Source organism: Narcine bancroftii, chromosome 10, assembly GCF_036971445.1.
Source record: "Narcine bancroftii isolate sNarBan1 chromosome 10, sNarBan1.hap1, whole genome shotgun sequence".
Taxonomy (NCBI): domain Eukaryota; kingdom Metazoa; phylum Chordata; class Chondrichthyes; order Torpediniformes; family Narcinidae; genus Narcine; species Narcine bancroftii.
The window spans coordinates 34,058,528-34,085,823 of record NC_091478.1 but is presented as its reverse complement, the minus strand read 5'-3'; the positions used below and the strand labels follow the sequence as shown (position 1 = coordinate 34,085,823).

Genomic DNA, 27,296 nt, shown 5'->3' with positions numbered 1-27,296 from the left:
TGGCCTCCTCTATTTACAGCAGTGTTTTTGTGGCTAGTGATGCTAGGGGATTCAAAGTTAACACCAAGAAAGACCAAGCATAGCTGGTTACACTCTGCTATCAAGGTGGGCATTAAAAGCACTTCTATCGTCTGAATGCTTCTTGCCGCTTAAAAGCAAAAATGTAGATCTTGCTGTATGGCATACATGATCAAATCTAGCAGATGGCATAATGGACTAAAGCTATACAAATGTCAGAATCACTTGCTGTTCCAGAAATATTCTGGCATGCAAAATTAATATCCAGGTTCTTACTGCAAATGATTTCCAACCTCTCTCAACCCCAATCCATTCACAATAATAACATTATTGAAGTCATTCAATAATTGCTTTCTCCAACTTCTTTTAATCCCAAAATCTTGCACCTCAAATAACAATTATGCCAACTTGTACTGGGAACTTTTTTTTAAAATCTTCTTTTCCCATTTCTCATCACACCTTGAAATTCATCCTGTCCAAGGTCAACTAACAGTTCTTTAGATCTCCATCCGCATTAAATTTTGCCAACCCAACTTCCATCCCAAGATGCAAGCTGAGCTGGTCTGGCTTGAGTCAGATTTTTCCTTCTCCTTCCAATCAAACCCCTCCCATAAGAAAATAAAATTCTTGGTCGATGACAGCAGTGGCAGAGCAACTGGTCCCTGCCAAATAATGACCCAGACTCCATCCTAAATCTGGTGCTTTTAGTGGTAGCAATTGCTCCTTCCTACAAAAGCATGCAGTTCTTTTTTCAACTCAAACAGTAGGGGTTGTAACAGGAGTGTTCTTGGAACATGGGGAGAATAAAATGTGATTGCAGTAGTTTGAATGCAAATGATGCTTGATGATTAGCATGGTCAGTTTCTATGCCCAAGTGATTCAGATGTCATGCAATGACAAATTTATCTTGACTGACAAAGAAGCTTTTCTATATATTTGAAATCAATTCAACCAGATAAAACAAATAACTGCCAGAATGCTACAGTTGATATTTTGAAGACCATTGATTGTTCAAATCAATGAATTGATATAGAGAACCAATAAGCTTTCAGACAACAAACATTTTACAATAAGAATAGGTTGCTGTCAGCTTTAAAAGAACAAAACTACATATTTCAGTTCTGCAAAAGCGAGATGTGCCAAATTCCTCAAATAGTCCTTCCAAATGAAGCAACATGTGAATCCTTGTGAAAGCTGAATGGTCTCAGTCTCAAGGACCAAATGGATTGCACGGTCAGGTTTTGAGTAGCATTAAGGATTGTGGAGACATTGGTAATGATCTTTCGGGAATCAAAAGATTTTGGTGTGACCCCAGAGGACTGGAAAATAGCAAGTGTCACCCCGCTATTTGAGAAAGAAGGGAGGCAACAGAAAGGAAATTATAGACTGGTTAATCAGACGCCAGTTGTTGGGAAGATGTTGGAGTTGATTGTCAAGGATGAGGTTACAGAGCACTTGGGAGGTACATGACAAGATAGGCCAAAGCCAGCATGGTTTCCTTATGAGAAAATCTTACTTATCAAACCTATTGGAATTCTTTGAAGACAAGACAAGCAGGGTAAACAAGATGCAATGGATGTTGTGTATTTGGATTTTCAGGCCTTTCACAAAGTGCCACACACAAGGTTTATAACAATAAGAGCCCATGGTCTAACAGGAAACATACTGGCATGGGTAGAGTATCAGCTGATTGGCAGGAAGCAGAGTATTGGAATGCAGAGATCATATACTTAATGGCCACCAGTTGTTAGTGGATTTCTACAGAGGTCAGTCTCGGGTGCACTTCTTTTTGTGTTGTGGATTAATGATTTGGATTATGGAATTAATGAATTTTTGTCCTTGTCTATAGATGATATGAAGATAGGTGGTGAAGCAGGTAGTGTTGAGGAAACAGGGAGGCTGCAGAAGGACCAACAGATTAGGAGAACGTGCAGGGAAATGGCAAATGAAACAATGCCAGAAAGTGCAAGATCAGACAATTTGATTAAAAAAATAAATGGGCAAACTATTTTCTAAATAGGCAAAAAATACCTAAATACAAAGGGAACCAAGAGTCCTCATGCAGAATAGCCTGATGGTAAACTTGTATATTGAGTCTGTGCAAGAGGAATAGAATAGAATAAAAGAGCAGGGATGGAATGTTGAGGTTTTGTATGGCAATGGTGAGATCGCATTTTGAGTGATCAAACAAGGAACATTTAACAGCTCTTGGCCTGTACTCATTTGAATTTAGGGAGCATGAAGGGGGGGGGACCTCATTGAAGCATTTTGAACATTGAAAGTCACGGACAGAGTAGATGAAGAAAGACAGTCTTCCCATGGTGGGAGAGTCAAGGACAAGAGGGTACAACTTCAGAATAGCCCACTTAGTTACAGAAATTTCTTTAGCCAGCTGGTGGTAAATTTGTGAAATTTGTTGCCACACGGCTGTGAATATCAAGTCATTGGGTGTTCTTGATTAGCCAGGGTATCAAACGTTATGGGGAGAAGGCTGGGCAGTGGGGCAGAATTAGAAATGGAGCAGCTCTTGATTAAATGATGGGGCAGACACGATGGGCTGAAAAGCCTATTTCTGCTTCTGGTGTTATAATTAACCAAAATATTTCAATAATTTCCCTTTAGTTATGCAACATCATGGACTTAATGCAGCTTTGAGGCAAATAGTGACCTTTGACCTACTCAAGATTGCATAGCACAAAATTCTTCAGTTATGCAGCAAGATAGAAAAAAGATAATGCATTTACCTCATAAGTGATTTTACTTATCACTATATTTTCTTCCTCTTCATCCTCCTCATCTTCCCCCTCCTCCTCACTCTGGTTTACATCAGTGTAGGTCGTCTCCAAATCACCTTCCGGCATTTCAACAATATCCTCAAGACTAGAATCCCAAGAGATTGTTTCTCTTTTCAGAGAGTATTCAATTTCAGCATTATTGATTATCAGTGACAGAGCTCTGGCTGATCTTTTTGGAACTAAACAGGTAGGAAACTTTGAACAATCAAGGAGAATCTAGAAAAAAAAAATTCAAGAATAAATGCTGCCCCCTTGCAAAATAAATGTTTAGTGCTGTAAGCAGCAGTGAACACTGTACTTCACAAATAAACAGTATGCTAAAATAATGCCACTTCCAGAAAATTACTCAACACCAATTGATTGACCTTAAGGTGAGAAAATGTTAGGCAGGAAAAAACAGGAACGAATTAGCCCAATACAATCTCAGCAATTCAGTTAAAAAAAAATCCATGTTAAAACAAAGAAATCATTGGATTAGGCAGATGGAAACTTGAAATTGGAAATTAATAATCTTGCATCAGAACATGAGAGGTGTGATTTCAACCAGAAAGTATATTTATCTAAAATTGTTTAATTTAAACCCCCCCATAACAGATTTTGATAAAAGATCAAAAGTTGACCAAGTGTAAAGGGCAGAGGCAGACACTGGAGTGAGATAGAGAAATGAGCAAATCCAGGCTCATTCATATCACAATGCAAAGGTACCATAAAATTGATTATGAAATTGCAATCAACAATTTAAAAACCTGGAAACAAAATATTGCATAAAAAACTGCAACCAAAATGTGACTAGATTCTGCTATTCCACTCCTTGCCATATAATGAGACCATTTGGCCTGTGTCAACTGTTTGAAAGATTTATCCAATTAGCTCTAATCTTCTCCTCATGCTTCTTCAAGTACATGCTAATTCCCCAATTCAAATTAATCTGCTATCACTACCATTTCAGTCAAAGCATTCTAGAACATAACTGCAGACAGAACAGAGCATTTCCCCATTGATTATTTAAATGGTTCGACATAAAAGGGGAGGCAGGCCTCTTCAGCCCAGTTAAGCAACCTGCATAGAAGGTCACTCCGATATAAAACCTACGACCCAAGGACCTCGCTGCCACATCCCAGCTTGCTTGGCCATGGCATACGAACCATAGGTGTAAAGGGTGGGGCCAGTACTACGCACACTGCACTCCACCCAAAAGCTCCCTTGCGCAGGCCCGAGGACAGGTCCACGTCCTCCCCTTCAAATGAGGCACACAAACTCAAGCTAGCATGCTGGAACATCAGAACCATGCTAGACAAGGCTGAGAGCCACCGACCCGAACGTCGGTCTGCCCTCATCGCACATGAACTCCTCAGACTCGACATCGACATAGCCACTCTCAGCGAAGTCCGCCTTGCAGATGTCGGCAGCCTCCAAGAACACGGCGCTGGCTACACACTCTACTGGTCTGCAAGCCTCAGGCTGAACAACGCCTATCTGGTGTTGGCTTCATGGTCAAGAACTCCATTGCCTCCAAACTTGAAAACCTCCCGACAGGCCACTCTGTCCAGATCATGTCCATGCGACTCCCCCTTCAAAACAACAGATGCATCACTCTCATCAGTGACTATGCTCCAACCCTTCAGGCAGAACCAGCAGAAAAGCACAAGTTCTACACTGATCTGCGCAACCTTATCCAACGCACCCCTACAGCCGACAAGGTTGTCATCCTTGGCGACTTCAACACTCGCATCAGAACAGCAGCTTGTCATTACTAACAACATTTTCCAGCAGCCTGAAGACTACCTGGATGCATCCCCGATCCAAACAATGGCACCTCCTGGACTATGTTCTGGTGCGAGGAAGAGACAAACGAGAGGTGCTCCACACCAGGATCATGCCCAGCGCGGAATGCCATACTGACCACCAGCTTGTTCGCTGCAAGCACAACCTTCACTTCAAGTCAAAGTTCAAGAACAGTGGAACCCCCAGAAAGAGGTTCAATGTTGGAAACTTGTAGTCAGACGTAGTGAGAGGAATCTTCCAGGCAAAACTCCAAGCAAAGCTCGAGGATGCAAACTGCCTCACGTACACGTCTCCTGAAACCCTCTGGGATCGACCATACTGCAATCCACTGAAGAGGTACTGGGCTTCTCCTCCAGGAAAAACAAGGACTGGTTTGACGAAAACAACCAGGAAATCCAGGAGCTGCTTGCAAAGAAGCGATCTGCCCACCAGGATCACCTTGCAAAGCCTTCCTGGCCAGAGAAAAAACGAGCCTTCCGTCTCGCATGCAGCCATCTTCAGCGCAAACTCCGGGAGATCCAAAATGAGTGGTGGACTAGCCTCGCCAAACAAACCCAGCTTAGCGCCGACATTAGCGACTTCAGGGGTTTTTAATGAGACACTAAAGACGATGTACGGCCCCTCACCCCAAGTCCAAAGCCCTCTGCGCAGCTCAGACAGCGAGGTCCTCCTCAGCGACAAGATCTCCATCCTCAATCGATGGTCAGAACACTTCCAATCCCTTTTCAGTGCCAACTGCTCAGTCCAAGAATCCGCCCTGCTCCAGCTCCCTCAACAACCCTCGAGTCTAGAGCTGGATGAGGTCCTTATCCAGGAAGAGACATACAAGGCAATTGAACAACTGAAAAATGGCAAAGCAGCGGGTATGGATGGAATCCCCCCACCCCCAGAGGTCTGGCGGCAAAGCTCTGCATACCAAACTGCATGAATTTTTCATGCTCTGCTGGGACCAAGGAAAGCTGCTTCAGGACCTTCGTAATGCCATCATCATCACCCTGTACAAAAACAAAGGTGAGAAATCAGACCGCTCAAACTACAGGGGAATCACGCTGCTCTCCATTGCAGGCAAAATCTTCGCTTGGATTCTCCTTAATAGACTAAATCCTAGCGTCGCCAAAAATGTCCACCCAGAATCACAGTGTGGCTTTCGCGCAAACAGAGGAACTACTGACATGGTCTTTGCCCTCAGACAGCTCCAAGTGCAGAGAACAAAACAAAGGACTCTACATCACCTTTGTTGACCTCACCAAAGCCTTCGACACTGTGAGCAGGAAAGGGCTTTGGCAAATACTAGAGCGCCTCAGATACCCCCCAAGTTCCTCAAAATGGTTATCCAACTGCACGAAAACTAACAAGGTCGGGTCAGATACAGCAATGAGCTCTCCGAACCCTTCTCCATTGACAACGGCGTGAAGCAAGGCTGCGTCCTCGCACTAACCCTCTTTACTATCTTCTTCAGCATGATGCTGAAACAAGCCATGAAAGACCTCAACAATGAAGACGCTATTTACATCCGGTACCGCACGGATGGCAGTCTCTTCAATCGGAGGTGCCTGCAAGCTCACACCAAGACACAAGAGCAACTTGTCCATGAACTACTCTTTGCAGACGATGCCGCTTTAGTTGCCCATTCAGAGCCAGCTCTTCAGCGCTTGACGTCCTGTTTTGCGGAAACTGCCAAAATGTTTGGCCTGGAAGTCAGCCTGAAGAAATCTGAGGTCCTCCATCAGCCCCCCCCCACATCTCCATCGGGCACACAGAACTCAAAACGGTCAACCAGTTTACCCACCTTGGCTGCACCATTTCATCTGATGCAAGGATCGACAAAGATAGACAACAGACTCGTCAAGGCAAATAATGCCTTTGGAAGACTACACAAGAGTCTGGAAAAACAACCACCTGAAGAAACACAAAAAGATCAGCGTGTACAGAGCCGTTGTCATACCCACATTCCTGTTCGGCTCAGAATCATGCGTCCTCTACCTGCATCACCTACGGCTCCTAGAACGCTTCCATCAGCACCGTCTCCGCTCCATCAACATTCATTGGAATGACTTCATCACCAACATCGAAGTACTCGAGCTGGCAGAGTCCACAAGCATCGAATCCATGCTGCTAAAGACCCATCTGCACTGGGTGGGTCACGTCTCCAGAATGGAGGACCATCGCCTTCCCAAGATCGTGTTATATGGTGAGCTCTCCACTGGCCACCGTGACAGAGGTGCACCAAAGAAGAGGTACAAGGACTGCTTAAAGAAATCTCGGTGCCTGCCACATTGACCACTGCCAGTGGGCTGATATCGCCTCCAACCGTGCATCTTGGCGCCTCAGTTTGGCAGGCAGCAACCTCCTTTGAAGAAGACCGCAGAGCCCACCTCACTGACAAAAGACAAAGGAGGAAAAAACCCAACACCCAACCCCAACCAACCAATTTTCCCTTGCAACCGCTGCAACCGTGCCTGCTTGTCCTGCATCGGACTTGTCAGTCACCAACGAGCCTGCAGCAGACGTGGACATACCCCTCCATAAATCTTCGTCCGCGAAGCCAAGCCAAAGGAAGGAAGGATTTAATCTATCATTACTACTTTTGTTTTACTCAAAGTACCCGATACCTGATCCTTTGTTCTCACATTTTAGCCAATAGCAAGAAGCAGAAGTTGGCTTGCACTACTTCACGCTTAGTTTAAAAACTTGTTCCAGCCAGAATCTATAGCTATTAAAGATCAGAATAAGATCAACAATATTAAACCCATTATTTACAGCAAAATATAGTTATATGGCTTTTCCAATAATTTTCACTTGCAAATTCAGTAATCTTAACTGGAGGAATATTTGAACTTATTTTCATTTCAACCACAATTCCAAAGAAATACTGATTACATTTATAGAAGTGTTTTTAGCAACCCATCAAAAAGCATGATGAATCTGAAAGTTTTTTTTTAAAACTATACTTTCATTTATAGCAAACTTTCAGCAAAACTTGTGTCCAAGTTAAAGGATCTGGGACTCTGTTCATCCCTTTGCAGCTGAATCCTTGACTTCATCCACAGACCTCAATCATGGTAAATCAGCAACATCACATCCTCCTCTTTGACCATCAACAAGACTGCATGTTGACCCCGACCCACCTACCTGTACATTTGTTATTGCATAGCCAGGTGAGATTCCAAATCAATCTGCAAATTCAATTATAGTTGCTGGCCGCATTACTGAAAGTCACGAGTCATAATACAGAAATGATATCAATAGTCTAGTTGGGTGGCATCAGAACAATCTTTCGATTCTACTAAGGTCAAGGAGTTTAATGGTTTTAGGAAAGAAAGAGGGACCACACATCTGTCTTCATTGTGTGACAGAGGTGGAGAGGGTTCAAACCTTCAAGTTTCTGGGAGTCCATATTTAAAAAGACATTTTCTTGAGTCAGCACATTAAGACAACACTGAAGGCGGCACACCAATACCCTAAACTTTCTCCTGGTTTGGTAATCAACTGCCCAGGAACAGAGAAAGCTCCAGAAAGTGTATCTATTGAATGTATCTACTACACAAGGCAATGTTTCAAGAAGGTTGCCAATATTGGAAAGAGCCCCATCACCCTAGTCACAATCTCTTTGCACTTCCAACTTTGGGTAGATCAGCAGCTCCAGTTTTCTCAAGAGTTCCTTGCCAACAGCTAGATTCTTTATCCTTCCCTGGTTACACTAATCAGGGACTGCTGACATCACACAAGAAATGCCCTCATGATTGCCAAATCACCTTGTTTTGCACTGGGACAACTGAGTATTTAATACCTACCCAGTTTTTCTTTTTGCATGTGTTTTCTTAATTCAAGTGCACCATTGTTTTTAAATGATTCCGTAGTATTTAAAAACTACCTATTCAGCTATAGCAAGAGAAAATTTGTACATATGTACATGGTACAATTTAAGACAATAAATTGGTTTTCAAATGGTACTCAAACTTAATTTCTCCCCCCCCCCCCCCACCAAAATCCACTAATTTGCAAACTGACTTAATGTCGGCTATTGGAAAACCTTACATTGCAACTATTTGGTAAAGATAGGAACCTCAGACACCTTTCAATTATGAAACTATTTTCAATTATTGAAATAATGCATAACAGAAATTTATAGCAATTAACAAATGCCACTTGCCTTTTGTGCCATAGCAGAGAATTTCAGTACATGGAGCGTCTCTTCATACATAGAAGCACATTGGCTGATATTAACAATCATACACACTTTTCCTCTCCCAGAGAAAAAACCCTGGAAATAGCGAGTTAGCTTGCTCTCCCGAAATGGGACGTGACTTTGTATTCTAAGAAGTAAAAAAATTTAAATAACTTTGAATAAGTTTGAAAGATTCTCCTTTTTGATCTTACTGACAAGGTCATTTCTAAGTATGGTTAATTTGAATTGGAACCATTTGATCACCAATTAAACTTTGCTAATGTATTAAAATTCTATTATAATTAGTGCATCTATGAACAGAAGTGTTAAAATTCAACTTGTGAAATTATAAAACTATCAAATTTTTAAAATTTGATTACCCGTGTACAAAACTGTCATTATTGATTAAAATTAAGATTTAATTGTGGAAGCTTAAATGAAGTTTATCAGAACCATGGCAAATGAACCAGTTTTCCATCAAGTTGCTGCACTAGTAACAACTTGCTAATGAATCAAGAACAGTTCATTTACAGCACTCATTTACACAAAATGTTAATTAATTGAAACTACTCCAAAAGATCCAGGCATAAACAGACAGCATATTGGTGCTGTACAAGTGAGCTAGAATGTTGGATGTGAAATTTAAAGGATAACATCAAACTGAGCCCCTCATTGGTCTCTTGGATAGACTCAATCCAAAAGCAAAGATTAATGTTTCTGGCTCTCCAATAATTGTCTTGATACTCCAGGAATAGGATTTGGATATCAAAATTATAGATGAATTAACATTCAGTCAATTTAAATCCCCCTCCCATTTGCTACTAAGATCACAATTTGAAATTCAACTCCCTCCCCTGGGCTCTCAGTTGATGCCCCTTTTTAGCTTGTTAAAACCCAATTATGATTTATTTCAAGCAGATATGTTTACAGGAAATAATGTACCATTCATTTAACATTCTGTGCAATGCTATCCTTTGGAAATGAATACAACAGTCCATTCAAGCCTCCTACATTCTGGAACCTCATCTTGGGAAGCACACCATTTCCAAGGTCCAGCCCCTCCCAATTCAAGTCACCACACATGTTTGCACTCTTTAATCCCATCTCCTATTGCAGAATAATAAAACCAGATACTGAAGCATCAGGATTTTTTTTTTTTTTTTTTAAATATAAATTGGATACAGGGATTGGATTATCAACGTTGCACTTACCAAAAAATCACTCTTGCAAATTTATCTTTTTTAATATATACAAAAGATTGAGCAGACCAGTGGAAAAAAAAACAAATTTTAATATTTTTAACTTAAATTTCATCCGACTAAATTTAGTTGCATTAAATTCTTCGAACACATGGAAACAATTTTAAGCAATCACATTATTGAAGACTGAAAAGCAAATAAAGGCTCCTCTTACTTAGAGATTTGGTTATGTCTCAATGCATTGATGCACTTTCCAAGAATCAGCAAGGAAGTGTTAATATTACCAGCTTCTTTTAATCGGTCACCTTCATTTTTTGTTTTCGCATTCCTTTCTGATCCCGCAAGATCACAAAGAGACAACCTGTAAAAGAAGCAGCAACATTCACCAAAGTTCAATGGCTTTCATTAATATTCATCTTTTCTTCATGAACTTGAACTCATCCAAATCTCTGAATCAACTTCCACTGTCCCTTTTGGTTAGACCCTCCATCTTGCTTACTTGCTTTTACATCTGGATGAATAATATCCCTGGTGGTCAATCCCTCCAGGGCTTCGCATCCCAGAGCTGAAGTCCTTCATGATGTACTCAAAAGACTTGGGTTCCAATGCAGCATCTATTTAATTAATCCACCCGCCACAGTTGTGGCTCAACTACCAGGGTATCAGACAAACTACTTTCCTCAAATCTTCTATTTTTCTTTCATTTCAGATGCTTTTTAAAAAAGATTTTTTTGTTACCTGTCCAAATAATGTACTAAACAAATATCATGATTCTTTCCCATATGAGACACTTGAGATTCTAGAAGCAAGATAAGAGTAAAGGTCCTAATATCCAGCACCTATGGGGAATTGGGAGATGACATAAGTGAATTTTCCAGTTTCTTGAGACTGTGTGTTACATGATTTGGGGAACAAACAGCGAGGAGCTCCAACTTTAAGCTTCCTTATTTTTTTTATTATTTTCCACAATTCTTTTAGACAGTTACTTCAATTGAGATAACAGGGTTTTCCTGCATCATGTGCTTGAAGTTGTTTGGTCTGGTAATTGAGAAGCTACTTTCCACGATCAGATTTTCTGGTGTGCTGGGAACTAAAAATGAAATGTGGGATTATGACTAAACAGCATGCTGCAATGATAAAAGTTTAAGTTGCTTTTAGCTTCACAAGATGCTGGAACAACTATACACTTAAAACTATACACTTACTATAAGCAACTCTGGTTGTTTTGCAGTAAAAAGGATGCAATTAAACTCAAAATTGCAAATAATATTCTTATGCCAGCTACCAAGACGAGAGGGGTTGAGTTGAGGAGAAGATGGTTAGGGAAGGATTTCTCTACCTGAAGAATAGGAGGCGAAGGCATGACCTCAGGAGCTTTATTAAATGATATGGGGCATAGATAACTAAAACTAGAGAGCATTGGTTTAAGTTGAAGGGGAAGATTTAAAATAGATCTGAAAGGCAACAAGAACACCAGAAATAGGATCAGGAGTAGGTCATCCAGCCTGCTCCACCATCCAACACAATCATGGTTGATCTGATACTAATTTCCTGCCTTTTCCACCCCCTCCTCCCCAATATCCCTTTATAGAAATCTATCCAACCTTGTTTTAAATACATTTATGGAGGTCTCCTCCCCAGCTTCAATGGGCAGCAAATTCCACACATTAACCACCCTCTGTAAAAAGCAGTTCTTCCTCAGGTGTCCTAAATTGAATCTTAAGGCAATGACCCCTAGTTCTGGTCTCCCCATCAATGGAAATAACTTGCTTACCTCAATTTTATCTATGCCTTACATAATGTTGTTTCTACAAGATTCCCTCTCATTCTTCTAAATTCCAGCAAGTACAGTCCCAGATGACTCAATCTCTCCTGTTTGGCCAATCTCTTCATCCCCCCAGAATCAACCTGGTGAACCTCCTCTGCACTACCTTCAAAGCCAGTACATCCTTTCTCAAGTAGAAAGTAGAACTGCACACAGTATTCCAGATGCAACCTCACCAGTTACAGTTGCAGCACAACTTCCCCTCTCTTAGATTCCATTCCGTTAACAATAAAGGCCAACATTCCATTTACCTTTTGGATAGGCTTCTATATTTGCAAACCAACCTTTTGCCATTTAAATAAAATTCTGATCTTCCATTTCTACTTCCAAAGATAGCCTCACAGTTGCCAACATTGTACTCCATCTACCAGGCTCTTGCCCACTCACTTAACTAATCAGTATCTTTCTGAAGTCTCTGCATTCTCTGTACAAATTGCTTTTCTTCTCAATTTAACATCATTAGCAAACTTAGATACACCACACTGTTTTCTTTTCCAGATAGTGTATGAATATCATGAATAGTTGTGGGCCCAGCAGTGACCTCTGAAAAAATCAAATGCCAATCAGAAAACCATCTCTGTACCCCAACTCTCTGCTTTCTGTTGGTTAACGATCTTCCAACTATGCTATTATGATCACCCCCTAACTCTATGTATCCTTTTCTTCTGTAAAAGTCTTTTATGTGGCACCTTATTGAATGCCTTCTGAAATCCCTCCATCTACCGCGCTGGTTATATCCTCAAGAACGCCAGCAAATTTGTCAAACAGAATCTGCCTTTACCGAATCCATGCAGCGTCTGCCTGATAAATCCATTTCGCTCCAGATGCCTCGCTATTTCTTAATGGTAGTTTTACATCTGTAGTTGGGAAAATGCTTGAAGCTAACTGGCCTATAGTTCCTGCCTTTTTTCAACATCCTTTTTTTTAACCAATAGTGGCATGACATTTGCCATCTTCCAACCCAGCAGGACCTGCCCAGAGTCCAGAGAATTTTAGTAAATTATCATCAAAGCCTTGACTACAACTTCTGTCATTTCTTTCAATAACCTTCCATCAGGACTTATCCATCTTTAGATACTTAAGTTTTCTGAGTACTACCTCTCCAGGTCCTCACCTCTCATCACATCACATCCATAACATTAGTCTTTGGCATGAAATTGGTCTCAATACTGTCTCCACCCCATCCCCACCTCACAAGATATCATAAGTACTTCAAGGCAGGTACAGCCATTTAAAAAGTGGCCATGTATGTAGATAGTTGAGCCAAGAGGAATGTGGGTCAAATGCAGACTTGCTTTTTTTTTTTATAAATTTTTTATTTTTCACACCATAAATCACAATAGCCATGATATACACTTTTTCTTTTTCACACATTTACAGTGACTTTTTCTTCCCCCCCCCCCCTCCTCCCAAGCCACCCCCCCACCCCCCCCCCCTCTCATCCATTTTAGATGGGTAACTAAGTTGCCATTGACATTTGGGCAAAAGGGTTCAAAAGAATTCAAGTACATTATACAGTTTCTCCCGTTAAATAAAAAAATGGGTTAAAAATTTCAATCTCCTGCACCAGCTCCGTAGCCTTCTTGGCATTTAACACCAACTTTATCTATTCAAGATGGAAATTTAGAAACATTCTTCCTCCATACTGTAAGGTAAAAACATCATGAGTTGGGACCAGAGAAGGAGTCACCCAGTACTAAGGAGTAACAGGATGCAGGTACGCTCAAGATAAGTTTGGCAATAACAAGCTGATGAGCAGCAGACTAACAGAGAAGGGTAGCAACAGCTTATTCATTGGACAATGTTTTTTTTTTTCTTTCTTCTTTGGCTTGGCTTCGCGGACGAAGATTTATGGAGGGGGTAAAAAGTCCACGTCAGCTGCAGGCTCGTTTGTGGCTGACCAGTCCGATGCGGGACAGGCAGACACGATTGCAGCGGTTGCAAGGGAAAATTGGTTGGTTGGGGTTGGGTGTTGGGTTTTTCCTCCTTTGCCTTTTGTCAGTGAGGTGGGCTCTGCGGTCTTCTTCAAAGGAGGTTGCTGCCCGCCAAACTGTGAGGCGCCAAGATGCACGGTTTGAGGCGTTATCAGCCCACTGGCGGTGGTCAATGTGGCAGGCACCAAGAGATTTCTTTAGGCAGTCCTTGTACCTTTTCTTTGGTGCACCTCTGTCACGGTGGCCAGTGGAGAGCTCGCCATATAATACGATCTTGGGAAGGCGATGGTCCTCCATTCTGGAGACGTGACCCATCCAGCGCAGCTGGATCTTCAGCAGCGTGGACTCGATGCTGTCGACCTCTGCCATCTCGAGTACCTCGACGTTAGGGGTGTGAGCGCTCCAATGGATGTTGAGGATGGAGCGGAGACAACGCTGGTGGAAGCGTTCTAGGAGCCGTAGGTGGTGCCGGTAGAGGACCCATGATTCGGAGCCGAACAGGAGTGTGGGTATGACAACAGCTCTGTATACGCTTATCTTTGTGAGGTTTTTCAGTTGGTTGTTTTTCCAGACTCTTTTGTGTAGTCTTCCAAAGGCGCTATTTGCCTTGGCGAGTCTGTTGTCTATCTCATTGTCGATCCTTGCATCTGATGAAATGGTGCAGCCGAGATAGGTAAACTGGTTGACCGTTTTGAGTTTTGTGTGCCCGATGGAGATGTGGGGGGGCTGGTAGTCATGGTGGGGAGCTGGCTGATGGAGGACCTCAGTTTTCTTCAGGCTGACTTCCAGGCCAAACATTTTGGCAGTTTCCGCAAAGCAGGACGTCAAGCGCCGAAGAGCTGGCTCTGAATGGGCAACTAAAGCGGCATCATCTGCAAAGAGTAGTGCACGGACAAGTTTCTCTTGTGTCTTGGTGTGAGCTTGCAGGCGCCTCAGATTGAAGAGACTGCCATCCGTGCGGTACCGGATGTAAACAGCGTCTTCATTGTTGGGGTCTTTCATGGCTTGGTTCAGCATCATGCTGAAGAAGATTGAAAAGAGGGTTGGTGCGAGAACACAGCCTTGCTTCACGCCATTGTTAATGTAATGGTATGATAATTTACTAAGTACGTGTCCTGAGGTATAAAAAAACACCACTTGCTGATATCGGGAGAATGCGCCTTCTCCAACTAACACTGTTAGTTGTAAGTGTTACAATCCAGTAATAAAGAACCTTGATTTCGACTCAGTCTGGTGTCTGACTCACTCATTCTCAAACAAAGCAGACCTAACAATACTTAAAAACTGGTCAGAACGGAAGCTTTGTTAGCTTCCATGCATATGCTGCCTGATCAATACATTTTTAACATTATATTTGGATGAACACTTTAAAAAGGCATCTTTATGCTTAAACTCAGAAATTCTGCTATCATTCCAGTTACATTGTAGTATGATTAACCTGGAAACATTAAACTTAAAACATCAAAACTGATTCACTGATTCATTCAAAATTAAAACTAGGCAACTGTCAGCATATTAGTTTCATAGAAATAGATTATTCTGATTTAACTGCAAATTTACCATTATAAAAAAAAATTCTCGACAAGTCCCAGAGGATCAGAAAATAGAAATGCAACACTAGTTTAAAGAAAGATAATGAAGACTCTAGGTCAGGGGTGGCCAACCTTTTAATTTCTAATTTTTAATTGAGACACAGAGAACAGTACCAGGCCATTTCTGCACAGGAGTACGTACTGGGAGTGTGGGTCAATTGGGCAACACAGACTCGTGAGCTGAAATGGACTGTTACCGTGCTGAATGTCTAAATTTAAATTTAAAACTTCTGTACAAGATGCAGACACAGAATTGAAGATAATATCTGAGCATAGTTTTCCACTCTGCCTCAGACGAGTTGATCAATAAAAAGCTGGAGTGACTTAGCAGGTCAGACAGCATCCAGGGTTAGAAATAATCAATGTTTTATGTTAGGAACCTTGGTTAATACCAAAGAAGGGGTTAAAGCAAGTACATCGGTGGGGTGGGGGGCAATGGGCAAGAAACTCGGGAGTGCTGAAGGTGAGAGGATATTGGACATGTGGGAGAGGTGGAGAAATCACAGGGGTTTTTGGGCATCACAGAAAGGAGTCAGTGAAGACAAACAGCGGAATCAGGAAGAGGTGGTGGGTCATGGGAAAAAAAAAATCATGGTGTTGATTTATACAGAAGCACAGCATATTATTCATAAAATTCACATTTGGACCCACCCTGACAATAGATGATGCATAGGACAACAACTGAGAAGGAATAGCAAGGGAGAATGAAAAAATTGTTAGCATCCAAGAGTTTGTTGGTCTCACCAACCTGAAGGAGGTTACATCCAAGTATATTAGATGCAGTAGATCCTGTTGAATAAACTGCACGCAAAGTTCTGCCTCACCTGGAAGGTCTATTGGTGACATTAGATAGAGTTAGAGAAGTGGTTCTCCTCAACCTTTTTCTTTCCACTCACATCCCATTTTAAGTATTCCCTATGCCATAGGTGCTCTGTGATTAGTAAGGGATTGCTTAAGGTGAGTGGAAAGAAAAAAAAAAGTTGAGAACCACTGAGTTAGAAGGAGATTGGGACAAGATTTACACTTTGTAATAACAGTAGGAAGTGCCAATGGTGATGGAAGGAAAAGAGGGCAAGATCTCAGAGACGAATCCCTACAAGATGCTGATAGAGTTCCAGAGTATAAATTGTGGCTGGCAGGGGGCTTCCCCAGTGTCAATAGATATTGCTACTGGTGGGATTGAACGTATTGACCAAAAGGAACTTTATTTTGCCTGAAGGCTGGGGTGAGAGCAGAAACAAGACAAATGGAGATTTTCTTTTTCTTCCAAGAATGTGGACTCCTCTCCCCAAACTGTCACTGATAAAACCATTACCCGTATTGATTCCATTTCTCATACTTCTGTTCTCATGGACTGTCCCTTTGGGTCCTCACTTTCCACACCAACCACCACATCTGACACATTAACCTCCAACAATTCCACCAAGTTCAGTGCGATCCCACCACCAGTAACATCTTACCTCCTCACACTTGACCAACTCTTTCAACAATCAGTTTCTGCAACTCTCTGGTCTGCTCTTCCCTCCCCACCCACCCTACAACTCACTTCAGTGCCTCCACTGTAAATACAAAAATGAAAAACTCATCCTGCTATCTTCCTCTCACCTCCATCCAGGATCACAGACAGACCTTGCAGGTGAGATAGAGCTTTGCTTGCAACTTAATCTAATCCATTTGGCGTACCCTGTGTGCCCCTTTCTACATCTGTGAGGTCAAACATAGATTAGATGAAAACTTCGCTGATCACCTGCACTATGCAGGTCCATGCTGGATCTCCCAGTATCCAACCATTTTAATTTCCCATGGACATAGTTATCCTCTGCCCCAACCATTACAAAAATGAGGCCAAAAACAAGTTATGAACAACTCCATATTTTTCCTGGACAGCCTAAAATCCAGTGGAATCAACATCAGTTTTTCCAACTTCAGGTCACCACCCCCACCCCGCTCCACTGCTCCCATTTTTTTTTTTTAAACCTATTCTCTTTTTTCTCTCCAACCTTCACTACCCTCCTCTCTTCCCCAATGGTCTCATTACCTACCAGACTTTCGACTCCTCCCACCTTATCACACCCTCTTCCCTCCCCAGCTTCTTTACTCATTTTTCCCCTTATGCACTTTCTGAAATGAAAGGTCCAAATCTGAAATGACAACCGACTATTCCTACCCATGGATGCTACCTGACCTGTCAAGTCCCTCCAGCTTCTCATTGTTTGTTCAAGATACTAGCACCTGCATTTTTTGATTTTTCTAGTGGTGTGCCACAGAGATTACAGCTGGGCTTCCAACCATTCATAATACATTAATGATTTGGCAGATTGGACCAAGTGGAGTGTATCCAGGTTCACTGATGACATTAAATTGAGTGGAAACCGAGGAGACGTCTACAAAGAGACAGATGGTTAAGTGGTGGGCAAGGGTCCAGCAGATGAAGTATTAACTCAGTAACAGAGGTCATCCACTTCAGAAAGAAAAACAACTTGATGTAAGGACTATCTAGTGTCTAAATTAATTGCTTTTGATTCAGACAGTGGAATCAGTCTCCATAAATGTCATAAGCAGTGAAATGAGTGGGTAAATTAGAGTCAGAAAAGTTAAACTGGTGAGTTTATTTTTTTTTTAAATCACAAAGATTGCTCATGTGGCTCATTATGGGTACCATAAACTTCTTAACGAGTCTTCTGATGCAACTTTTTTTAAAAAACAAGCATTTAGCTGAGAATCCACAATGTGTGCCTGCAGATGCTGGAGTTCAGATATAGAAAGTTGTGATGGAACTGACTGGGTAGATAACAAGATGGTGTTTGGTGCAGCAAAGAGGTTTAACACTGGGGCCAGGGCCTCAGCATGAGGGAAGATTTTTTAAATTCAAATTACTTTCCAAAGTGGATTTAAAATCTTTGGAATTTCTCACCTCTGATTCTTTGTCCACAGCTGTTTGACTATATTCAAAGCAGAGATTGATATATTTTTGGACCAAAAATAAAGAAGCCATAAATCTTTCTTAGCAGAGCAGCTCAAGACAGCCAAAAAGCCTAAACAGTACATACCAATGGCATCTTGAGTGAAGTTGTTGACCAAGGATGCAAGTTTCTCAATAACATCATTTTCCCCCCCCACAAAAAAAAACTGATCCAAAATTCCAGACACATTTCTGCAGCAAACATTTCCAGTAAAAATCCATCTCCTTGACTAGAATATCTTACTTACTCACTGACCCGGGTAACCTGAAGACTTCCAGCCTCCACATGCAAAATTCTTATTGAAAATGTACAGTGGCTGTGGAAAAAATATTTTTAAGAAATGTTAAACTGTCCAGGTACAGGTTGAATCCAATGTCCCTTTGTTCTGAAGAACAAAGTTCAGCAAATTAGTTATTTACTTTTCAGATTTTACCTTCGACTGGAGAGATTATTGGCTTTTGTAGAAGCAATACTTTGTTGCTTTCTCCCTTGTTTCAGTATCATGCATGCTTCTTCTGCATTGGAAACCTGAATCCATTTTAGATCTTAAAAAGGAAAGTAGGATATCTTGGAAGATCTTAATTCATGGACACAACTAATTAATTTATAAGAAAAAAAGCACCCTATCTGTGAAATAAATGCACTCATTTACCTTTCACATAAATGTTTCCTTTTGAATCCTGCACAAGCCGTAGTATCTTTCTTTTCTGATATTTACATGGTACTGGATCAAGCAAATCATAAAGAGTTTCGTTGTATATTTCACAAAATGAAACCCAAATGGAAAATCTGATCCTTTCTGGAGCACGTACAGCAACTTTATATTCAGCAAAATCACTGGCATTGCTAAGTGACTTCAGTGAGCCTCCCGCTTTAAAAAGAGGGGGGGGGGGGGGAAAAAAATCTCAGGTTAACCAAGATGATTGTCATAGCACAAAATGAAATTATGAAATGGAGCTATAAATGTTGGATTGAAAACTGATCATGTTTAGTTAGTTATAAACAACAGAAATAGATTCTTCAGCATATCCCACAAATTTTACTTACCAACGTTGCATCTCTAGCCCTCTGAATTGGTGATTCAAGTTTTGCCTGGATGCTTAAAAGTTAAGAGTATCTGCCTTCACCTCAAATCAAAGAATTTCAGATTCCAATCACTGTAAACATTTCCCTGGGAACCCTTCAAAGCACTTACATCTCAACTGAAATGATGCTTTCTTATCCAAGACACTTCAACCAAGGGCAAAGTATTTTTATTATCTACCCTTCAGATTTCATAAAGCACCATCAGCTTATCTTTCAGCCTCCACCTCAGTAAAAGAAACCCAATTCTCCACACAACTGATAAGCTTCAGTCAGGCAAAATCCTGGTGGACCTTCTCTGCGTCCAGTACCTAGAATAAGCTAAATCAGGACAAGCTCACTGCAAGAATCATCTTGAAATAATGTTTGTTTTTTTTATATAAATCGATAAGATACCAAAAATAAATATTTTTTAAAAGTTTGGAGACATTTTCAAATCCCCTTTCTCTAATCAAGACTATTTTTTTTAAATAATAATACTGGAGATTGACAACTTTTATGCAGATACCATGACTGAAGTAAAAACACAATACTGGAGAAACTCAGCAGGTCAAACAGTGTACTTTATTTGGTAAAGATAAATAACCAATGTTTCAGGCTGGATTCCTTCAAGGTATGAACAAAATTAAGACAGGCAGCTGAACAAAAAAATTATTCTGAATGCAGCTGACAAATCCAAACTGAACAATTGATATCCTATTGTACAAAATGGAATTCTCATCATGCTCTACCAATGCTATTGTGCTGAACACTTTCTCATCTTGCAGAGATCTGTTCCATTTCCAACCTTTCAGGTAGACTCCAGAATACAAGGAGTCAGTAAGTCAATCTCTTCATACATGACAGAGCTTTCCATGGATTTTTACAAGCATGGGTTGAAAAATGTGAATCATTGAGCCCCAACTTGCATCTAATGCACAAAGCAAACTTATAAAAACAAGAGAAATGGTGCAGACCTGTCCTTTTCTATATCATGTTAAATTTAACCACTGGACATCTCATTCTCAGCAGTTTATTGAGATACAATACATAAACCATCAGTTAAAAATATTACTAATACATTTTAATAGGCTACACATTTAATAATCTACAAATCATGTCCATTTTATAAGCACCTTATATTTTGATTTGTGATTGAAGTTTACTTAATTGAATCAAGCATCAATACATGGTTCATTTTACATTGGTATACTTGTGCAACTTACCTTCTGAAGCATCCAGTGAACTATGTTGACCGTTGCAATTAGATTGGTCACTCTAAAATTAAAATTAACATTTTGAGTACAGCGCACAACGATGAACAAGGGCAAAATAGTCCTTTTCAACATGTCCCAAAGCACAACATGGGATTACAATTCACTGGGTTATGAAACCAAAATGCACTTTTCATTCTGGTCATATTATTGTTAAAAATCATATTTCTCTGGAGACTAGGTGAAAATTTCCCAAATTTACCACAAGCTTGATACAATATTTACCATATTTCTTAAAATATGTGAACAGTGGGCCAATGTCACTGTCAGCAAGATGGGAGGAAATATTTGTGCAAAATTGAGACCCATTGCTGTTAACTTCTGCAAACATAACATTTTAACTGTGAAGTAAATTCACAATCCAGATTCAAAAGCAAACAAGGAAGCCACTCAAAAGCAAAGCAAACCTGACAAATTTGGGTATTGTTCTGCTAGATTCAGTGATCTGCAAAGCTTCATTAGGCTTAGAAAACAAAATTATAACAAGTTGAGATTTTTTTTTAAAATCAGTTAACTTCAAATTTTTTTGTGAATCTTTAGCTCAAAGTAGAAAGTTCCTATCACTATTGCTTTGCAATATTTCCCTCTGCTGTTCTGAAGCAAGGATTGGATAATCAATAAATTAACCCAAATTTCAGTTACATTCAAAATGATCTTGAAACTATTGTATTTCACGGCACTAGATGAGAGTCTGATTGCATTGTTAGTCTTAGTGTTCAGTGAAGCCTGGCCAACAAGGAGATTTTTGTAGAATTGAAATTCCTTCATTGTCATGTAAAATAGGTGTAATACTGCACAAAATTGACTTTAATCTGCAGTAAGGCAGACAAAGATTTGCCATCAACAGAAATTGTCCAGTACACCTTACTGTCAGAGAAAGCAAAGAGAGTTCCCCCAGAGTCAGAGTGTACATGGATTCACCTACAGCGATCTTCAGTCTTCACAGCCACACAGACCCCAGCCCAAACCATCAGCAACCGAGCTCCAGATCCAAACCTCTGACAATCAGAAATCCTTCAGCACCCTTTCGCATGCTGGTTCCAATACCTGATACCCATTCGACCAGTCTCAAACCAGTCCCCAGAAGTCCATAGTTTGAGGAGAATCCTTTAAATGCAAACTTGAACAGCCCACATAGGTTCTTTGCCTCAAATTACCAACAACCTGTCACCTGCATGTTCTTCGACTGCAGGGCCCCTTACTCGTCTGCTATCATGGTCACCGCCCCATAGGGGTTTGCCTTTCTCAAACTGGTAGAGGGGGGTGGTCTCTCCATTTCCTGATTCCTTGCTCCAGTCCAGTCCCCAGAGTCTGCAACCCCTATGGACGGCTGCTAAACACATGTGCTGCCATCATGGGCCCAGACCCCAGTCACAGGATTTTAAAATAAACCAGCATTAGCTCCTTTAACAGGCTGTTTAGAGTCTGTATGGAGCCACTGGAAGTTGCACTGGGTGGTGGAACCCTGTGAAAGAGCACTATCCAGACCAGCAGTAGCACAGTTACCTCAAAAAGTACAATTATAAAACATTATTAAAATTTAAAAACTCTCAAGCCTCAATCTTCATTTTACCACCAAATATTGAAACATTGAGAAAGCAATAATTTCTTCATGATTAAAATCCCATCCAAATCCACTCATTACCTCTTAAATGTTTGACTGCACTTCTCTCCCTACTGCCCTACTTTTTTTTTTAAATTCCAACATCCACCTATTTTACCCAATTCATGACAAAGAGTTAAGACTCAACAGGCAAGTTGCACTTGAAGCTCTAAATGCTGTATGACCTGCTTAGTTTCTCCAGCAATTTTGCACAGTGCAATATCTAAGTTTCCCTCAGGACCCTTTTTAATCTTTCCATTCTCACATTAAACGCATGCCCTCCAGTTTCAGATTTCCCTCACACAGGACAAGGAAGATTTTGCTTCCTGAAGACTTGAGTGCATTTGACTGAACACCAAGCAATAGGAGAACAGAGCCAAACAATACCACCACCCACAAGTGTACTAACACCACCGAACCAAACAGATGCAACAAGGTCTACCAGGTGGAGAAGCAACATCCTACCACCAGTGTGATTCCGCTGAAAAGAATATAGAACAGTAATTGTGTAATTAGAATAATCAATTCTTAATGGCAATTGCAGGTAAAGAAGCAGTAACAATTTATTTTTAAGAAATTTTAAATCTTAATAAATCTTTTAAGTTTTAATATTTTTTTTAAAGGAGGGATGTTATATACAGAGGAAACTTGGGACTATTTTAGTCATGCACCAGCAATAAGAGCCACATCACATTTGAGTGGTGAGCATACTCAGTGCAACATTGTATCAATACATGACCAGTAGCCTAATGTGAATAAAGATTTGTGCTGTCAAACTTACAAGCTTTTCTTAGTTTTCATTAGGATCTCCAATGGTACAAACAGGATACAAATGCTGGGAGATCAGATCACTCTTAATCTCCCTTAACAGATGCCAGACTGCAGTTCCCAAGTTATCCTTGCAGCCCTTCATAAATAAAGGCACAACATCAGCTCCTTCTTCTTTTCCAGTATTTTAGATGGCTAAATATCTCTGTCAAGGCCCCTGCAATTTCTTTCCAGCTGCCCACAATGTCTTAGGATACACTAGGTTAGGCCCCAGGGATTTATCCACCTTTATGTGCTTTAAGACCTCTAGCACCTGTTTTGTAATGTGGATATTTTCCAATTCAAAGCTATCAATGTCCCTGGATTCCTCAGCATCCATAGCTTTTCCATTATAAATACAAACAAAAGGTATTAAATTTAGGACCTCATCAATCACCATTACATCTTGCAAAAGTTAAATTTATGATAGCTTAAAAATATTTTCATGCATCACAAAATTAAAATGGATTTATTGATTTACCTCATTAAATAAGTGAAGAACTGATTTTTTAAAGATTCCCTCTTCTTTCACTTGCATCTCTGTTAATTTACTGAAGTCCGCACTTCTTTGTGGTTTAATGTTCATATCTTGATAAATTTTTCCTTCTATACTCTTAAATAGAGCATTCATTGCCCTTGGTAAAATTCCCACATCATGGTCTGGTCCTGTAACATATCAGAAATAATTACACCAAAGGCAACAATCAAGTTAATTATTCTTCCCACAACATAAAGATCCATACCTTGAAATGTGTGAGTTTTCCCCGAATTGGTAACTCCGTAAGTAAAAACCAAGCAGTTCTGTCCATTTAAAACATCCTCAATAAGGGGTTTTACTGTTTCAAACATTTCTTTTTGCTTTGTTTCTGGTCCATAAATCTAGGTGGAAACAGATGTTTTTAAAAATTTATAATATTTAATGTAATTAATATCAGTATTTTGACAAAAAAACATTTAAGGTAAAAAAAAACTAATTAAAATTTGAGCACAATTAGCCAAATGAGATTGTCCAAATGGAACACAGTGTACTCTATGAAATAAAAAGAAAGTGACAAACATTTTGCATGACTTTTATAAAAGGAGAGTAAAAAAAAAATTAGACATTGATTCATAATTCTTATGGTTACTTGGATGCTTAGACTGAGTTGCTCACAAAATTGGGCAGGGTGATCAGAAGTAAAACCACAAATATTGCACCAGAAGGTCCAGCTCCAGGATATAACTTCTGGAGCTACTCAGGGTTATGCTGTAGGAGTTTCATCCTCCAGTGTTTCATCAAATGTTGGATGATCACTAATGATTGCAATATGTTCAATGCTATTCACAACTCAGCAAATGAAGCACCCCACATCTCCATGTAACAAGTCCAAGGCAATATTCAGGTATGTGTGACTATGTATCAAACAATATTCATACCACAAAGGTACCAGGCAATAAACAGTAGACCAAACCTAAACTTCCTCACTGCTGTTACACACCAAAATATTGACAGAACTCCCCCAATACCACTACTGCCATCAAGGAACCTATGGATCTTAACCACAGAATAACTCCCCAGGTACACACTATCCAAACTTTGAAATACAGTAAAACCGCTGGTATCCAGCACTATGAGGATTGGTACATACAAGATAGAATTAATTTTCTGGTTGCATAAGATTGCATGATTGGTGAATGGTAATAGACGCCAAATTTAAACTTGCTTTTTTTTAAAAAAAACTCATTTATTTTCCACAATCTTTTTGCTGGTTGTTTGAATTTTGGATAATTAGTTGTACTGCATATTTCCAGTTATTTATTTTATTTTTTTTTTGCAGGATCCAGATTGTGGATCTTCAAATAGGCATGAGTTACAAAAGATGGACTTGCAAGAGAATGCTGACCACTCCCATCCCAGAAGCAAAAATGAAATAACAAGAACACCAGAACTAACCATGCCTCAGACAACATTGTTCTCGTGCAGCTGGCCACATTGCATCCAACTAACAATGTTAAAATTGTACATATCCTAGCCACAAAGGGGTTCTGGGTAGCGCATAAGGTTGTTGTAGGTTATAGAATATAGACCTGCAAAGTTGGGCAGAGAAGTGGTAGATCGAGTTCAATCTAGATAAGTATGAAGAAATGCACTTTGTAAAGTTGAACTTGAAAGCCGAGTATGTGGTTCATGGCTGGATTACTGGTAAGTGCTCCAGAATTAAGATCCTGGGGTCCAGGTCTACAGATCCTTCAAGGTTACTCTACAAGTTGATAGGATGTTACAAGAAGGCACATTGTGTGTTAGCCTTCCAGGGATTGAGTTAAATGGTTCTGAAGTAAAGTTAGAGCTCTATAAAAAGTCCACACTTGGAGAATTACATTCAGTTCAGATTACAGGAAGGATGTAGATCCTTTGGAGAGGGTGCAAAGGAGATTTGCCAGGATTTTGGATTGGGGAACATTTTTTATTCAGCAAGCTTGACAAAGCACAGGCTTTTCTCTTTAGAGCAACAAAGAGATGAGAAGTATCTTAAAGGTATTTAAGATTCTAAGCTGAGATCAGTGGACATCTGTCACCCTTGTCTTGGAACAATTAACAAATACCAGAGGACATCTGTTAAAGGTGAGTGAAAGAACATTTAGAATAGATTACAGAGACAAGTTTTTTTTAAAAATATACAGAGTGGTGGGTGACTGGAATGCATTGCCAAGGGTGGCAATGAAAGCTGGTTAAATTAGGATACTTTAAAATCTCTTGGACAGGTACATGGATTATAGAAAGAGAGTGTTATGGGTGTGAGGTAGGGAAGGAAATTATAGCCCAGTTAGGCAGTAGTTGAGAAGATTCTAGAGTCATTATCAAAGGTGACATTTCAGAGTACTTGAAAGCAAAATCGGCCAAAATCAACGTGGTTTCTTTCAGGAGAGATATTAGCTGACAAATCTATTAGAGTTCTTTGAGGAAGAAGCAAGCAGCACAGACAAAGATTAAGTGGGGATTGTTTATTTGGATTTTCAGAATGGCTTCAACAAGGTTTGCACATAAGGCTACTAAACAAGATCAGAGCCCATGTGGTTAAGTGAAAGGTACAATCATGGGAAAAATTTGACTGACTGGCAGAAAGCAAACAGTGGGACCTTTTCCAATTGGCAGCCAGTGACTTGTGGTCCCACAAGGGACTACACTTTTGAAGTATTGCAATCAGTTTTAGGCTCTTATCCAAGGAAGTGTGTGCTGCTGTTGGAGAAGGTTAGAAGAGATTTACAAGAATGATGAGAGGGTTAATTATTGAACATTTGACAGCTCTTAGCCAGTATTCATAGGAATTTTTTTTATTTAAAAAAATATGGAACGCTTCACGAATTTGCAGGTCATCCTTGCACAGGGGTCATGCTAATCTTCCCTTATCGTTCCAATTTTAGTATATGTGCTGCCGAAGCAAGCACGATTCATAGGAATTTAAGGACAATGGTGATCTCATCGAAACAAGGAATATTGAAAGGACAAGATGGAGTGGATGGAGAGAAGATTCCTCAGAATGAAAAGATGTCCCTTTAGAGCAGACACAAGGCTAAGATTTTTCAGCCAGAAGCTGGTGAATCTGTGGAATTCATTGCCACAGAGAGCAGTGGAGGCCAAGTCAATCAGTATTCTTTTTTTAAAAAAAAACAGGTTGATGGGTTCTTGATTATTAAGGGCATCAAAGGTTATGGGAAGAAGGAACAATCAACCAGGATTTGAATTACAAAGTAGACTTGTCTGCTTTCAAGTCTTATTTTTCGATGTCCAAGAAAGACCTGTACCAGGAAAAGATGTAGTAAAGACAAACCAAAAAAAATAGCATTCTCAAGTTACGGATTCAGGAAAGGCACACTTCAGTTCTGAGATTCTAAATTTGCAAATGTCAATGGGTAATTGTGCCCCAAAATGGAGACAAAGTTCAGGAAAGGGGAGAAATGTCATAAATAGTAAACGTGAATCTGAGGTGGAAGTTGGCAACAAAGAAAATGATATTGTTGAGTTTTCCATGGGTACAAGATGCAACATCATTAGAGTGATACTGGAGTAGACTTAAAACTGGGACCAATTTGCATAATCAATGAAAAAGGAAGCATAGCTGGGGTCCATGCATGTGCTCATGGCTATACTCTGGATTTGATGAAAATGGGAGGAATAAAGAGATATTCAGGATGAGAACTAGTTCCATAAAGCAGAGAAGACCAAATCGAGGGGATCGAAATAGATCGGTGTTGAAAAAAAATGGAAGGTACCACTGTTTTCCGGATGAGGA

The 27,296-nt window shown here is 40.2% G+C and overlaps 1 protein-coding gene and 1 non-coding gene across 16 annotated transcripts in view; both read right to left on the bottom strand.

The window, feature by feature from the left end:
• LOC138744435 (kinesin-like protein KIF20B) overlaps window positions 1-27,296 on the bottom strand; it is a 262,166-nt gene that overhangs the window by 223,001 nt on the left and 11,869 nt on the right. For all 15 annotated transcript variants that reach the window (XR_011345532.1, XR_011345530.1, XR_011345534.1 and 12 more), the window contains exons 5-13: window positions 23,769-23,904; window positions 23,507-23,691; window positions 20,568-20,619; window positions 18,932-19,150; window positions 18,713-18,824; window positions 18,527-18,595; window positions 10,180-10,326; window positions 8,752-8,914; window positions 2,763-3,029 (exon numbers count right to left, since the gene is read on the bottom strand). Coding sequence is in view for 9 of the 15 variants with exons in the window: in XM_069900601.1 (XP_069756702.1) it covers window positions 2,763-3,029; window positions 8,752-8,914; window positions 10,180-10,326; window positions 18,527-18,595; window positions 18,713-18,824; window positions 18,932-19,150; window positions 20,568-20,619; window positions 23,507-23,691; window positions 23,769-23,904 (1,350 nt within the window). In the remaining 6 variants the exon portion in view is untranslated. The remainder of the gene's footprint in view (window positions 1-2,762; window positions 3,030-8,751; window positions 8,915-10,179; window positions 10,327-18,526; window positions 18,596-18,712; window positions 18,825-18,931; window positions 19,151-20,567; window positions 20,620-23,506; window positions 23,692-23,768; window positions 23,905-27,296) is intronic.
• Window positions 26,346-26,451, bottom strand: LOC138745127 (U6 spliceosomal RNA). The gene has a single exon (XR_011346055.1). It is a non-coding gene; the product is annotated as a U6 spliceosomal RNA (small nuclear RNA).